The sequence below is a fragment of the Kogia breviceps genome, chromosome 12 (assembly GCF_026419965.1).
Source record: "Kogia breviceps isolate mKogBre1 chromosome 12, mKogBre1 haplotype 1, whole genome shotgun sequence".
Lineage (NCBI taxonomy): Eukaryota > Metazoa > Chordata > Mammalia > Artiodactyla > Physeteridae > Kogia > Kogia breviceps.
The window spans coordinates 22,467,494-22,484,777 of NC_081321.1; the positions used below are offsets into that span (position 1 = coordinate 22,467,494).

The following is a 17,284-nucleotide window of genomic DNA, read 5'->3' on the forward strand; positions in this document are numbered from 1 at the left end:
CTTTTTTTAAAAATAAAATTATCCCCCCACCTTCAATAATCTTACTTCCCAGTTCCAGTGCATTTGTAATGCTTGGTGAAGATGGGTTACACTTAAGTTACTTTGCCAGATATTTTTCTGAACCTTTCTCACCTGTAAATGTAAATATATAAATATAAATATAGGTGATGGGAATTTTTGTTAATTGAGATGGTTATTTCTGTAGGAATTCTAGTTTACAATCATTTGCTTATCTTGTATGTATAAAAAAGCAAATACAGAAGATCATTGTTACTTAGTTGACAAGAAAAGTAAATGATTGAAATAGAAACAGAAGTCATATAATACCTTTTATACCAGCCTTACAAATGCCTCTGGGCGCTGTAAACCATCAGTTTATGAAATTTCTATCCAAAATGCCACCAATTCTGCTTTGCAAATTCCCTACAGATTTTCAAAGGAAGGAAGAGAAGATTCTTGGTCTTTTCTTGCTTTCCTTTGTTTACCATTACTGGATTGTCCCATTTTATGGGAAAGCCTTTTAACTTTAACATTGTAGCATAGCATAGGTACACTTTTCATCTTAGTGAGAGAAGTGTATAGTATATGATTAGGAGTGCGTGGTTTTGAATCAGATTTCCTGGATTAAAACTGAGCTTTGCTATTTATTAGATTCGTAAACTTGGGCAAGTACCTTAACCTTTCTTGGCCACACTTTGTTCATCTGTAAAATGGAGATTTAAATAGTCCCTACTTCACATAGGATTATTATGAGAACTAAGTGAGTTACCCCATGTAGCGTGCTTACATTACTTGGCACATAAAAAGTTCACTTTCGGTGTTAGCTATTAGTGCCGTTATTTTATTGAGCTCCCTAACTGTATAGTTGAGATCAGAATGTCTTTGGTTCTACTCACTGTCTTGAAGTATTTGTTAAATACGTTTTTGTTCCAGAAGTGGTTTGTGACAACTTAAAATATATGTATTATTAAATTTCATGGTGAATGGAAAATGAACACCAAATAATGAGTGTGGAGCTTATAGAGAGTCAATATAAATATATATTTATATTTATGCCACAATGTCCTGTCTACTTACCAGAGTTAAAATTGCTTGGAATTTCCTGGGGACAAAACTATCATATTTTATCCATAATATCATAATTTTTAAATTGATTAGGAACTTTATGTTTCTTTCCAGATATTATAAGTTAACTTGTTTGCCTAGGCAAAATTTCACTGCTATAGTTTTAAATCCATCCCCTTTATATGTTTTTTTTTTTAACATTTTTAGGTGTTTTTCACTCTTCTAGTTTGTGGATGAAATACTCTCTTTAGCAGAGAACAGGAGAAAAAATAAAAGAGGCACTTGCCAATGCAACTTGCATACATATATGTTCAGGTGATAGGCATAACTGATCATGATGATTATTTTTATTTTTTTACCATTCATATACTCTTAAGCCATTACAGGATATTTTATTCTATTAGTTGTTTTTCAGTGCCCAAATTAAAATTTCCAATTCAGTGGAAATTTCAATCTCACTGACAGCATTTTGAGCCTCAAGTAAATTTTTGTTTCTATTATAGTAGTAGACACAGTGTAAACTTGGTACCTTTATCACTGGGATTTTTATTTGCCTCCTAGTAACAGAAACTAGAAATAACAATGGCATAAGCAAGTCCAGAGGTAAGCAGTTGAAAGCTACGGAAGCTTAGCAAAATCATAAAAGACTCAGGATCCTTCTGACTTTGTACTTTCTTCATCTTTAGCACTGGCTTACATGATTAGCGCTATACAGTGACAGCCGGAGCGTCAGTAAACACATTTGTGATAGAGGAATAAGGAAAGATGCAAGAACCAAGAAGGGAAAAAAAATGCGGGACAGGCGTCTGTCCCACTTTTAAGGAGCTGTTTTGGAGTTCTTCCCCAATAACTTGTACTCACGTCTCTTTAGCTACCCCTGGCAGCAATAAGGGAATGCTACCTGGAGGATGTTCACATTTTTCCTAGGACTAAACTCTCATGTTATTAGTAAGAAAGGAAAGTGGGTATTGGAGAGAGAACTCTCAACCTTTGCCATAATCCCTGACTTCTCATATCTTCTGTTTGGAAGGTGTCCAGTGTTAAGTTTCTTCAGCATCTTCTCTTTGAGCAGGTGCTATTACCATTTTTAGGCAATAATATCCAAATATAGCTTTCTTAATTTAAACCAAACCTCCTTTACTTGCTTACAAGGAGGAAGGTTAGGGTTTTCCTACATTTCTCAATCCAGCTGGGATTTTAGGAGGACTGACAGGTGCTTTCCCACTTGGTTCACTCAGTAGGATAAATCTGTTTTAAAATGTGCCAGACAGATGGTATTGTGTTTTTTCCAGGCTTCAGTGATCAAGTACACACTGTAAAAATCCTGAATGATGAAGAAGAGCAGCCCTATTTAAAATGAGAGGAAAAAAGTCTATTCTCACTAACTTCCATTTGATTGAATGTTTCTTTGTTCCATTGGTTCTATTTTGAATGCTGAGGATTTCTTAATGGGAATCAGGTGTGCATCCCAGCTGCAGAGCAGCTCACCCTTGGGCACATAGCCCCTTCTCTCCGTAGTGGAAACGAAGATAAGCACAGATTCTCAAAGCCTCAGAGGTACCCCAAGGTGAGGTCTGTCCTACACAGTGACTTTATGAACATTTCCCCTTTCTTTCGTTATGGACCCAGAAAGAAGTAGTCAATTGTTTTTATATACACCCACTGAGGTTTACAGATTCTTTAAGGCATATGTGATGTATTTGATGTGCCAGTTTTTCTTTAAATGCTTCTGTTGCATTTTCAGGGAACCATTTGTATGTTAATACAACAGAAACCTTCCTGAACCTACCTTTTAGGAAGAGAAGATAATTACATGTTTTAAGGACGACATCTAGAGGGATTTGGGCATCTTGACAAGTTTTTGCACAAGTGTACACAGTGCAATAAACCCCTACATATTTATAGCAAAACAGTTACTGTGCCAAAGCCCCCAGCCATACCTGAAGTTCTTATCTGAGAAGGCACTGTACCGTTGTGGCTTAGAGAACAGCTTAGTGTCATACACACCTGGATTTGAATCCTGGCCCTACCACTTGGGCAAGTCATAACATCTCTAAGCCTTAGTGGCCTCATTCAGAGTTTCAGGAGAATAAAAATGAGATAATACACAGTAGAGGTTTTCCAGTGATGCCCTGCACTTACGTAATTTCCTTCCCTTGAGCCTGGGCTGGCCGAAGCAAAGTTGGCTTTGGGGAAGGTCATGGCCTCTGTCTTGGGCGCTGTCTTGCTCTCTTGGCGTGCTCTCATTCTCTCTTGGTTGCTTGCTTTGGGAGAGTCAGCTATCGCGTTATTAGGCACCCTTGTGGAGAAGCTCGCGTGAGCTCTGTTGGAAGTGGATGTTTTGAGGCCTGTCAACAGCCGCTCGGTGAGCTTGGAAGCAGCTTCTTCCCCTGCTGGACTTTGAGCTGACCGCAGCCCAGCCACAGCTTGATTGTAACCCCTCAGTGGAGGCCACGTGTGAGAGGCACTCAGGCTGCACCCAGTTTCCTGACCATCAATATTGGTTGTTTTTTGTTTTAAACCCCTAGGTTTGGGGTGATTTGTTACACAGTAATTGGTAACTAATACAGCACAATAAGGAGGTTCACCTGTGCATAGCAGGTAATAATAGTAACACTGTTCTCAATACAAGAGAAGCTCAGACTTGATCCAGGACTGTTAATTTTTCCCTGTAAATCAACTTCAATATATGTGTGCAGAGAGCTCAAAAATAAGCCTTGTGTACAGTTCTTTGCGTGCTTTTGTACATTGAAACATAAAAGGCAAAATATATCAGTTATCTGAGAATTTTAAGATAGCACAGGAAGACAAGAACCCAAGAGGTCATGTAATTCTTTCTCCTACTTCAAAATAAGGTGAAATTTAAATTGCTGAAAATCAAAACAAAAGAGTCCTACAGAGAGTAATTAGCAGATATTGTTCCTTGGATTGACACAAAAGAATTGCTAAAATCTTTAAAACTTGACTTGATGAAAATACAAGAGTTTGTGTTAGTTGTTCTTGAACAATTCGTTACTTAACAATATTTGTTTGGGATTTTTATATTATTTAATTTACAAAAGGCCATCCTACAGATTGCAATATTTGCACTAACCAAGGTCTTAAAAAAAATGTAGAACAAGGCTATTCATGGTTTGGGAGCATGTAACAAATTTTATTAAAAACTTTATGTGGAATGTCATATTAAAATCAGTTAGTCTGTCTTGCCAGAATCAATCCATTTTTTATTTGAGATAAATTCTTGCCATTGAACTCTAAAAAGTAGGATATGGAACTTATTAATAGGTAAATACAACCTTATGGATCAGAGCTCTAAGATGGGATTACTGTACAATTACTATTCTACTATACAATTTTAGTTACCTTTTCTTTTGTTCTAAAATTTTCCTAAATCTGTGGTTTTTAAAAATGTTTTGGAAATTGTCTGAATTAAGAGTAAAGCAGTTGTTACCAGAATCATATTCTTTTCGAATTTATTAAACCTCACATATGGAAGTTTATACTAGAAAGTCTAGTGTCTACATTCACTCACTACCACAGTGCATCCTTCTCTGGCCAACTGCTGTTGCTTAACTTATAAGATCGAATAAGATTGTATTCCAAGGTGGTATGCCTGCACATTAAGGTCTGGAATACATATTGGTTTATGCTGCCCAGATGATTTAGTGAAGAGCAAAAATGAGTATTCCCTTTTCCCAGTGGATTCTATGGTAGTTTGGGATAAAAAGGCAGAACTGCCCAAATATGTAGAACTTATTTTAGATGATTCAAAAACAGAGAATTGACTTACCCTAAGACATCTTAAAACAAAAACAAAACAAAGCAAAACTCACAGTTCTTTAGTTGTGGCCAATGGGGTTTAAGACTCTTTATACCCGCTTTTCATTTACTCTAAAAGAGCATCTGTAATTCATCTTGTGCTTGGTGGAAAGTTACACAACTTCTTTATATGTTGATATTTTTTAACTAAATAGTCAGATAGACTTGAAATATATTTCAAAGTTGAAAAAGTTTCTCAAAGAGAGTAGGAGATGTGAACTCCAGAGTGAGAGTCTTCATGGGACGTGATGGCCTGTGAATGTTTGGGTAAAGCGGTCAGGTCTACATTTTCAGAAGTTCAGGTCGAGGCATCTGGCACTGCCTTAGTTCAAGTCACTCTCCTGATCATACTGAATCTTTTAGAGTTAGAGTCATTCTAAACATGTATTTATATCACTATTATCCTCAAGTTGGTTCAAAGTCTCTTCCAACATGATTTACAATAATGACATAGTTATATTCCCAGAGAGGGGATGTGTTCTATCTCAACTTCAGCTTTATATACAATATATCCCTCTTGCAGTCAAATTTACTTCTCTGCAAATATAAAGAGTTATTTATTACTTATCTGAAAATATAAAGACTATTTTAAAAGAGAAACTCTTTATGGTTGGTATACCCGTAATAAGACAGATACTACAGAACTTCCATTAATGCTACAGTAATATTACAGATAAGTCTAAATTTTCTTAGGCTGAAATGCAGAATTTGAGGATACAGGATAAAGATAAAGACGGTGGTATTTAAAGCAAAAATGTTTAGATGTCACAATAAAAATAACCACCACTCAAGAATAACAATCATCTTCAAGTCTGTCAGTCCTTATTGTTCGTTCATAAAACAAACCAGCCCGTTATGAGTATGTATGCATATTAAGTTTTAAAATTGATCATAATCTACTTCCTTCGTGGCTACAGTGAGAGAAAGGATAGTTATAGCATCTCACCCAGAATGGTTGCCAGCACCTTTCTGGTGATAGTGCTGGTACTCCAGGGAGGAATCTTATCTGTCCATTGTCAAAGGTCCATCGTCAAAATGTGAGGGCACAGAATCTACTCGATACATAGTAGGGTTTATTAAGCAAAGATAAACTCAGGCTAGTACTTTTAAATGTATTTTGAAGAAGTATATTTTTTAAGTGTAGGAGGACATATTAGGTTTGTGAACTTGGTCTGTTCACAACTCAGTGTATCAGTTTTCCACAACTGTAAAATGTAGATGTTAGACTAAGCAGTCTCAAAATCTCTTACCAGTAAAATTCCATGATTATTTATTAAGGGGAACCTGAACCAGTGTAATATTCTCCCTATATATACAGTTTGTTTTTAGTCTAGGGGAGTTCTCAAGAAAAATTGATCTGTGGTGTATTTTCCAAAGAATGCTTTACACACACACAATCCCAAGGTTTAAAAGCTTGAGAAACACTACCTATGCTATAGCCATTTTGGCAAGTCACAATGCTTATTATTAGCACAAAAGCTATATAAAAGTACGAAAGAAAGCTTTTTTATCCCGTGTTTCCGAAATTCCCTCCAGTTCATCGTAACTCAATAAATGGCACCATCTTTCTAAGAATCACCTTTTACTTCTCTTTTCCTTTCATCCATACTTCTAATCCATCAGCAACTCAAGTTGGTCCTATCTAAAAATATATTTTAAACCTGACCTGCTGTTTAAGCCTCAACTGCCAACAACAGTCTGATTAACTTTATATTTTCCGCAGACCAAAAGTCTCCTAGGTGGGTTTTCTTCTTCTGCTCTTGCCCCCCCAAAAATCTCTTGTCCCCAGTACAAGTGTGATTGTAATCGTTGTTGTGGCCGTGCTGCATGGCTTGCAGGATCTCAGTGCCCCAGCCAGGGACTGAACCCAGGCCACGGTGGTGAGAGCGCTGAGTCCTAGCCGCGAGGCCACCAGAGAACTCCCTACAAGTGTGATATTTTTCCAACACAGAGTATGGTCACACTCTTGCTCAAGACTCTCCAGAGTCTTCCGATGACTTACAGTGCCCTTCCTGCTCTGGCCACTGTCTACTTCTCTGATCTGCTCTCCTACCAGTACCCCCCTCACCTTGCTCGTTTTGTGCCTGACTTCTTTATTTCTTTCCAGTCCTTATTCAAGCCAAGTCTGAACCCACATTTTGGACTTCCCTCTTGTGGTTTCATCTGCCTTGTAACTTTCTTTCCTGATGCTTTTGCATGGTTGGTTTTCTCTAATCATCCCACCCAAAAGATGTCCCCTCTGTCCCTGTCAAATCCTTTACCCTACTTTGTTAATTTTTATAATACTGATCTCTACCTGAAGAATATTAATTTGTCTCCTCAAATTAAAATATAAACTAAAGTAAACTGTAAAGTATATAAGAGCAGAGAATTGTTTTCTTCACCACTGTATTTCTCTAGTTCCTGAAACAGTGCCTGGCACATAGTAGGTACTGAATAAATACTGAATAAATGAGTGAATGAAAGAATATATGAATACTCCTAAACTCCACTAAATTCAGACCTCCTTTCTCAGTGTCACTAAACGGTCTTTGTTCCTGCTAATCTGCTTTCCTAGAATTTCTTCCACATCTTGCTCTTCTTTAAGAAGACACTCTTGGTACTCTGTTCCAGTCCTCTGCAAATCCTGCTCAACCTCTGTGACGTTTTCTCTGCTACATTCTCCCACAATGATCTCTCCCCCATTCTGACCTTCCACTGGACTCGGTCTTTACTGTATATATCATCACATAATTGTTCTTTAATGGCTGTGTATGTCTCTTCAAAAAGATTATACACTTCTTTAGGACAAGGCCACTATATGTATACATTTTGGGGGCTCAGAGCAATAATGCACAAATAGTGGCAGTCTTAACTTTGTCACTGGTCAGCTGATTGACCAATGAATCAATGGATTGGCTCAATCTCAAGCATGTAAATGAAACAGCTTGAGGATATGTGTGTATGTGTGGGGGGTGCATATAAAGTCAGAAAAATAAAGGCATTCATACCCGAGCAGCACTGTTAAAAGCGCAGTGTTGCAATAAAAACTGAAGAACTATTTCACTTCTTATCAGAAGGTAAATAGTCCTTCTTACCCAATGTGACGACATCAACTGGGAAATCTGCCTTAGTAATTACAGTTCCGGATCATCATACTTGACCTTTCTTCAATGCCCACAAAAGAGCTTGTTAGTGAATGTGAAAATGGAATCCATTAAACATATTACTAAACATAAAACATACGTTTATGAGTAATTTTCTATCAGTGGATTTGCTGGTTATCTCTTTTTAAGCATAAGTTTAAAATATGTAGGACGGCAGGTTGGAAAAGTAACAGTGATAAAGGTAGGCCTAATATTTTCACATCTTCTGGTATATCTTATTGGTGAAAGCCCAGAAGATATTGAAATCACAATTAGTACTATGTATTTAATATTTAATATATTAATTATATATATACATATATTTTACATACATATATATATTCAAAAACAACCTATCTGATTTTCTGGGATGTAAACAGTTTTCTTAACAGTCCCATTAAAATAAGCCTTTTTTTTTTTTTGTAGCTGAATTTGAATTTTGCTCTCTTGACCAGTATGAGTTCACCATGCATCATATTGTGTTTTGGTGATAGGAAATAAAAGCTAAGGTCTAGAGATGTTTTTCTTTTTCTTTTGCTTTGGCATGAAATACTAATGGAAAGGTAAATCTAATACAGGAAATTATTGGAAAGTCATGTCTTCTTTTTACCCCCTAAGCTTAATATTAACTTTTAATAAGTAGTATGTATGCTTCTAAATGGTTTTCAGCAGTATGCTAGCAAACTGAAGAGATGACAAAGAGGGAAAAAAAGATTCATAAAGCCCAGGTGTCTGTTTCAGAAGCCTCAGAATTTCCAGTTTTTTTTTCCAGGTATCTGAAAGAGCTGAACAGCAGCTGAAGCAACAGTAAACAGAAGGGAAAACAAAGCTGTTAGAGCTACACTGTCACGAAGAGATTGTAAATCCTGCGGCCAGTGTTTGCTGCCACTACTCCAGACATAACATTGTCAGCGTGAAGTCACAGAATACAAATCTCTGGTTCACTTTGAGATGAAAGCCACAAAAACAGAACTAAGTCCCACTCTTCAAGGGTGCAAAAAGAATATTTTGCCAAAATTCTTCTTGCCTCAATAAAGGATAATGAGGTCATGCCTAATTAAACTGAAACTGTTGAAATTCAGGAATTCGCCAAGAATATCAGTTTGATGTACTTGTTTCAGAGAGAGGAATTGTCCCTGAACTATAAGAGAAAGGTCTCAAGTGTCCCCCTCATAGACCCCCTCATAGATGTGATCTTACATACCATGCCCAGAAAGCACCCGCCAAATTGGAATCTTAGATCTGAAATGGCCCAATTTATCTTCTTCCTCACAGAGTATCAGTCACCTTCTTGCCCCTTAAAGTGTTGAACTCCTGTTTATTTAGTGGATTCTTGCCTTCAGACAGTTCTGGGGAGGCATGGGGAAAGACGTGAAGTTTAGCTACCTGAACCCAAAGTCAGTACATCCATCATCTTATGGCCTCTAGTTCCAGGGTGACCTTTAACACAAACAGGAGAAGGGAAGTGCTTGGTATGTTTAAATCGAAATCCCTCAAACTTTTTTGTCCTTGTACATATCCTTGCTTTTTTAAAGAAATTACAGGATATTCATTCTGATGCACAACCCGGAGGATTGGTACTTAACTACAATCACAGGTTGATTGCTAGTTCGTGCAATTATGAGTTTGTGCTTCATGCTATCAAAAGGAGAAGTTTCTCCTCTATCTAACATTCATAAATTCTAAGATAGTAAATCAATTTTGTTTTTAATTGAATTCCTGATTGTTCGGGGTGGGGCTTCTAAAAGACTCAATTATTATATCTGATGTATGTATATATATATATATGTATGTTATGAGCCATAATAGTAAAACAAACTCCCATGAAGCCACCTCCAAAATGAATCAACATATTTCATCCTGATTCCATCTTCCAAATACAACTATCCTGGGTTTTTTAAATAAATTTATGTATTAATTTATTATTTATTTTTGGCTGCATTGGCTCTTTGTTTCTTCGCCCCTTGGAGGGAGGGCGGTGGGTGGGGGTCTACTTTACATTGCTGTTGCGCGGGCTTCTCATTGCCATGGCTTCTCTTGTTGCGGAGCACGGGCTCTAGGCGCGCGAGCTTCAGGAGTTGTGGCCCGGTGGCGCATGGGCCTACTTGCTCTGTGGCACGTGGGATCCTCCCGGACCAGGGCTAGAACCTGTGTCCCCTGCACTGGCAGGCGGATTCTTAAGCACTGCACCACCAGGGAAGCCCTATCCTTAGTTTTGATTGCATAATATCCTTGGCCTTAAAAAGTAAAGTTATATTGCCTATTGATGTAACTCAAAATAATATACTTTTAAATTTTGCTTGGTTTTTGCATTTTATGGAAAAAAAAGGTATTGAACTATCTGTAGTCTGATTGTTTCCTTTTTAAATTCAATTTTATTACAAGTGTTTATTAATTTATTTTTTCCAGAAATATTTGATGGTATGGTTGGTAATATGGTAGGTAATATGTGATATATTAAAATTTATTATACAGTTGTAGTAATTAAGACAGCTTTATATTTGCATAGGGATAGGTCAGTTGTCTATGGAGTTAGACTAGGGAGCCTGAAGACAGATTCATGCATATGTGGAAACCTGATTTATGACAGAAGTAGCATTGCAGATGACATATTTTCTGGCTCAAGCAGTTTCTGTAAGATATGCTAGCATAGGTATACAGAGGTCTGTGTTGATAGGTGTTCATTACAGCATTGATTGTAATAACAAAAGATAAGGAACAATTCAAATGTCTATCAATAGAATAATTTTAAAATAAGTAATAAAATTATCCATTATATAAATTTATAAATATACAATGGAAAACTATGCAACTGTTTAAAAAGAAAACAGGGAAAACTCCCGTACACTACAGATGGGACTGATAAATTGGTACTCTCACTCTGGAAAGCAATTTGGGTGATAACTATCACAGTTTAAAATATGCAAGTCCTAACAGACAACCCAATTAAAAAATGGGCAGAACTAAATAGACATTTTTCCAAAGAGGAAATGCAGATGGCCAACAGGCACATGAAAAGATGCTCGACATCGCTAATCATCAGGGAAATGCAAATGAAAACCACAATGAGGGCTTCCCTGGTGGCGCAGCGGTTGAGAGTCCGCCTGCCGATGCAGGGGACACGGGTTCGTGCCCCGGTCCGGGAAGATCCCACATGCCGCAGAGCGGCTGGGCCCGTGAGCCATGGCCGCTGAGCCTGCGCATCCGGAGCCTGTGCTCCGCAACGGGAGAGGCCACAACGGTGAGAGGCCCGCGTACCGCAAAATAAATAAATAAATAAACCACACAATGAGATATCACCTCACATCTGTCAGAATGACTGTCATCAGAGAGAACAGAAGTTACAAATGTTGGCGAGGATGTGGAGAAAAGTGAATCCTCCTACACTGTTGGTGCGAATGTAAATCGGTGCAGCCGCTATGGAAAACAATATGGAGGTTTCTCAAAAAACTAAAAATAGAACTACCATATGACCCAGCAATTCCACAGGTGGGTATATAACCAAGAAAACAAAAACACTAATTCAGAAAGATACATGTACCCCAATGTTCATTGTAGCACTATTTACAATTGCCAAGGTATGGAAGCAACCTAAGTGTCCATTAACAAGTGATGGATAAATGTGGTATTGCTCGGCCATAAAAATGAATTAAATTTTGCCATTTGCAGCAACATGGATGGACTTGGAGGACATTATGCTAAATGAAATAAGTCAGACAATGAAAGACAGATATTGTATGACATCACTTATATGTGGATATGTGGAATCTAAAAAATAAACTAGTGAATAAAACAAAAAAGAAGCAGACTCACAGATATAGAAAACAAACTAGTGGTTAGCAGTGGAGAGAGAGAAGGGGGGAGGGACAATGTAGGGGTAGAACTAAAAAAAAAAAAGGGTTATGGGATTATATGAAATCATCTGTGTGAAACTTTGAAATTATAAAGCACTATAGAATTTAAAGAATCTTTCATTCAATAAAAAATAAAATAAATAATTAAAAGAAGCACTGGACATGAATGGATGAAGAGGGGTGACTGGCTAGGTGTCTAATCATAAGGCTGACTTTCCCCATCTAGAATGTTGCGGATTACTCCGTGGATTCTGGAACACTGAAAACAACAACTGCACAGACAGTAAAAATGAATTACAAATACTTTGGCATCTAAGAGAGAAGTATGTGTCTAATCAGTCCATTGACTGTAATATTTTTATGTCAATTACCTAGAAGTGTCAGAAATTTTACTTTTTCTCAGATATTTTTTCATTAATTTCATTTATTCTTCACATATTTACTGACGGCCTTGTGTATTGAACCTCTGCTTTTTGTCTTGCTCTCTCCTAGTCTGTTCTTCATACAGCACCCATGTGGACATACTAACATATGTTCAACTGCAATTATATCATTATATTATTTTTGCATCTAAAAAAATAAATAAAATAAAATAAAATATGCAAATCTTATGATGTAGAAATGCCATGTATTAGAATCTGTCCAAGAGAAACCCTTGGACAACTTCTGAAGGGAGTGCACTCAGGTTGTAAATTTCCTTGTTGCTTCATAAACAAGACACAATTGGAATAAACGTACATGTCTATCAATGGGAGAGTGCCTAAATAAATCATGGAATGCAGTCAAGCAATTTCTTGAAAATGAAATAGGAAAAATTTCCAGTAATGACAGTGGAAGAAAGTGGTTATGTGAACCCTGCCATAGTTAACAATTACAAGATCTGGACCAAATATTTTTTTAAAACCTATCTTTAAATGCTTGAAAACACCCAAAGTAGACAGAAACCACTAGGAATGGACCGGACCAAGGTGTTGGTATACCCTTCTATACTATTTGAATTTGGACCAAGTGCAAAATAATTTTATAAAACTGCAAATAATTAGATTTCAATCTGTTTTATGTGTATTAAAATGAAACATTAAAAAATTCAACTTTAGTCTCCTACATAGCTTTTAAATTAGGTTAAGCATGTTTTTACTTTTAGAATTAAAAGTCTGTCATTTCCTAGTAGATTGCCTTGCTCTATTCGGGTTAAGTATTTATTGATTCAGTCAATCTCAGCAAATATTTATTGAATGTCAAACATGTGGCCAGACCCTCTTCTAGATGCTGGGGTACGATAGCAAGACAGACAGCTCTCTGCTCACCTGGGGTTTATCTTGTAATGAACTGTATTATTTGATAGAGACTTGTAAGCAGAAAGTATATATTCACCTAAAGGTATCATCTGAGAGAGGAAAGGGAAAAAAAAAACAAACCCATGCGAAAAAAGGATAAGCAGGAATCTTCTTTATATACATTAAAATCCCAAAATATTAGAATTGAAGGGAGTCTTAGTAGTTTTCAATCTTTTTACATGAGGATTTTGCTAAATATAATATATTCTTTTTTGATTAATTCTTAGGATATTTCAAAATTTCAATCTTTCATTTTTTCAGTCATTTTGAATTCAATGGATTATGGATGTGTAATTTAATAGAGAATTCGTGTTTGGATTTATCTTTTTTCTTTTACGTTGGGGGGAGCATGTAGGAGGAATAGTCAACTTTTACATAAATATGACAGGTATGTATCATGAAATGGAATTTATTTGGCTTTCTTTTGAGTTCCTCCATTCTCCTATAACCTGTAGGTAATGTGTTGTCATCGGTTATTTTTACACAATGAGCAATTTTTTAGGGCAGAAGAGTTAGAAACCCTTTTTTGATGTATCCAATAATCCTTACCATCCAGAAAGTTTTTTGTTATATGACTTTTATTATTAAACCTCTATGGTTTTGTTCACTGTATTTGTTATTGACACACTAAAACAATCCTAATAAAAAATCTGTAACTCAACAGGAAAACAATGTCAAATTTGTTTCAACAATATCACATGTTTCTTAAAATAAACCTTTCCCAAGAACTTTCTCTAATTTCAGGAAATTGTTTATATCCTCACCTATCCTTTGTCCCAGTTAAACTCTATGCATGGAGTAATTATGCTGTTTTTCTATACCATGTTTTTCTTCTGTTTTTTGCATCTGTTATATTTTTTGTTATTTGTGGATGTCTAGTCTGTATATTCATTAAGATTCATTTTTATATACCATTTTATATTATCTGAAATCACTCTGATCAGATTTATGGTATATCTACAATAACTGAATACCAACATCAATTATGAAATTGTAATGATTATCACCTCATCTTAGATGATAGGCCAGAAATAGTGACTGCACTGTCTCTGAGTTTAAAGCACTATTTGATTTTCTAAATCATCATCTGAAAAGGTTTCTCTAGTGGGCTTCTGTAGCATAATATTCTTTAGCCCTCAACTAAGTGTATTCTTTTTCTCTTTCTCTCTCTCTCTCTTTAAAACAATCAACAGCTTGATCAAGTCATCCGCCAAAGAAGCCTGTCCAGTTTGGAACTGTTCCTCTCTTGTGCTCAGAAACAGTTAAGTGCTTTAATAGCAACGGAACCAGTTGACATTGAATAAAGAGAACGTGACAAGCTAACCCACACTGGCAATGGATAAATCATTAGACCTCTAAAATACATGCTGTGAATTATAAAGATGCTTTTGTTTTCTTTCCAAACCTTGGAAAATTGATTTCCACTTCAAGGATAAACCAAAACAGTATTTAGAAGAACTACAAGAGATCTAATTTATTTTCTTTTGTTTCCTCCTTTACTATTATTTTATTAGCAGTAGTAGTAGCAGCAACAAAAAGTATGATATGACCCCAAAACCACTGAAAATTACCAGATTACCAAAAGTTAATTAAGTAAACTTTATAGCCTCTGGTGCCCTGTTACATTGTATTTGGCAAAAATAGTAAATATTTTTTACTTATTGTTTCACAATGACTTGATAAGATTCTAGGATGTCATCATACATTTATTTGATTTTGAGGATAGAAACAGCATGGTTTTCAACATCACCTATTTATCTATGTAACTTAGACATAAAACACTGATATGACAGAGAATCATTCTGATGTTACCAAACCTCTTTTCTGTAGTGGGATCTATGTATTTTCATTGGTAACAATTAACAACACTAAAGATTATTAAATTAATTCAACTTTGATCTGATGTACCATTTAAAGGAATATATGTGTGTAATGTGCTTATTTCTTATTTCTTTTCTTCAAAGTCACTATGAATCAATAAAGTCATTTTTCTTATGAATCATACCATGAACTTAATCTCTAGAAAGAGAATATAACTTAGCCATTTATAGGGATTTGGGTTCAAATATAAGAGATGTGAAATACTTTCCCAGTACTTCAGAAGGTACTTAATTCATGAGCAGTGTGCTTCAATGTGAAATTATGAGTTTTGTTTTTTTTTTTCAAACATCAAAACTAAAATATCATTACAAATGTATGCAAACATTCTGTCTTGTTTTCTGAAATGCTCCTACTTTCATAGGCTTTGTACTTTTCTGGGAATTTCTCAGTGTAATAAAAAAGAGCTTCAAATCTTATTTGGTTAATATTATTTTTTAATACTTTTTAAAAAATTAATTATTTAAAAAAATTTATTTCTTACTCAAACTTCTACACCCATGGATGATGTTTTTAATTTATACCATCCTCTAAATATTATAATAATATTTATCAAGAATCTTTGAATGTTAATGACTACTTAGTTTTCTCTTACAAATTTAAATAAGAAATTAAAGCAAGCAGGCCACTGACTTGAAATGCAGCATAGTTACAAAGGGGAAAAAGGGCTTTTAATTCAGGAACAGGCCAATAACGTAATGTTATGGTCACATTTAAAATCAGTTGACTCTTTGTCATCAAATGTTAAATGATAGGATATTTTACAAGTTACTCAGATATGATTTAGATGAAAATGAAGCATAACAGGTCACTGAAACTAAGTTCCAGAAAATTGTAGAAATATCAAGAGTATATAAGAATCTACACCTCTCTTTCTACCCCTACCAGCACAGAATGATTTTTTCTTCTTCCATTTGGGGTTACATTAGTCTACGCTATTGACATAGGGTACCTGTGGTCTGAAGTAATTTGGAACAGATTGACACTGATCAGTCTGTGAATGTTTGAGGAACACCCACCATGCACAATAATAAATTCTTATATTGCTAAACTACTTTTTTCCCATGGAGTTATCCTTACAGATAACTGAGAATAATCATCTGAACATAAAACTATTTGATACATTAATCCTTCCAAACTGAATTAGCTAATAATCTATTTCGGGGATGTTCAAGTTATAGATTTCCACATTTAGAACTGTATTCTGTTTTTGTCCTGATTATCACAAGGACATAAACCATCTCAGGTAGCATTCACTAAGAGAATTCGATTATTAAGCATTGTGCTGTGCCCAAAGATTAGAGATTTTCCCTGAAATGTGAGCCCAAAGTGTCAAAGTAGTCAAATGTTTTGTATCTAAAACTTCCCCCTCCTATTGTACGGTTTCCTTAACTCTCTATATAGCATTTTCTACCTTTATGTTTAGGTGAATAAGGCACCATTCTGAAAGACTAAGGGTAAGAGAGGAATTCTGTTTTTAGAATGACAAAGCCACTGTCAAACTGTGACTCTATTTTTAGTAGCATGCTTGAGGGTTCATTATTAGAATAGTTATTTCACCAAAAAAAAAATGAGTATCTGCTTTGAGCCAACTATTTTCACATGTTAGCTCAACACCCCTGTGAAGTTAAAATAACCTTGTGAAGGAGATTCGATGTTAGTGAATATTTGATGTTTAATTGCCCTTGATGACCAGGTCGAGTTGGGCTTCAACCCCAGAGCTTTCAACAGGCAGTTTTACTCTTTCTAGTACGCTGGAGATACCTAATAGTCTCTCCGTAAGAAATTATCTGGAAATTTTTATCCCATGTAGTCATCAGATTATTTTAATCTTTAAAGAAGCAGGCTAGCCCCCTCTTATAAGCGTAATTGGAATTCTAGCCCTGCCACATTCTAACTGTAGAACATTGGACAAGTTGTCCAACCAATTTTAGTCTCTGTTTTCTCATTTTGTGAGGTGAAAATAGTGATTTTTATAGGCTTTTTGTGAAAATTAGCCTTGTAAAATGCCCCACAGAGTAGACCTCACTGGCATGGCCACCAGTTCACAATAAGCCCCCTTTCTCTGGGAACTGCCTACAAAATACAGGTGCAGTTGCCCACAAACAACCGGCCAAACAATATGATTCTGCCCCTCTAACGCTGACGGGTTAATCCACAGGTGAAGACCTCATTGGCCGCCTGTGAAGAGTCATGTGCTGAGATA

The 17,284-nt window shown here is 36.0% G+C and overlaps 1 protein-coding gene across 8 annotated transcripts in view; it reads left to right on the top strand.

The window, feature by feature from the left end:
• The window catches only part of CCDC91 (coiled-coil domain containing 91), a 376,162-nt gene extending 360,665 nt beyond the window's left edge, over window positions 1-15,497 (top strand). For 5 of the 8 annotated variants that reach the window (XM_067008954.1, XM_067008955.1, XM_059081562.2 and 2 more), the window contains one exon: window positions 14,394-15,497. In XM_067008954.1, coding sequence (XP_066865055.1) covers window positions 14,394-14,504 — 111 coding nt within the window. In that variant the 3' untranslated portion in view covers window positions 14,505-15,497. The remainder of the gene's footprint in view (window positions 1-14,393) is intronic. The other 3 variants (XM_059081567.2, XM_067008957.1, XM_067008953.1) reach the window with 1 other exon arrangement.
• The last annotated feature ends 1,787 nt before the right edge of the window (window positions 15,498-17,284 follow it).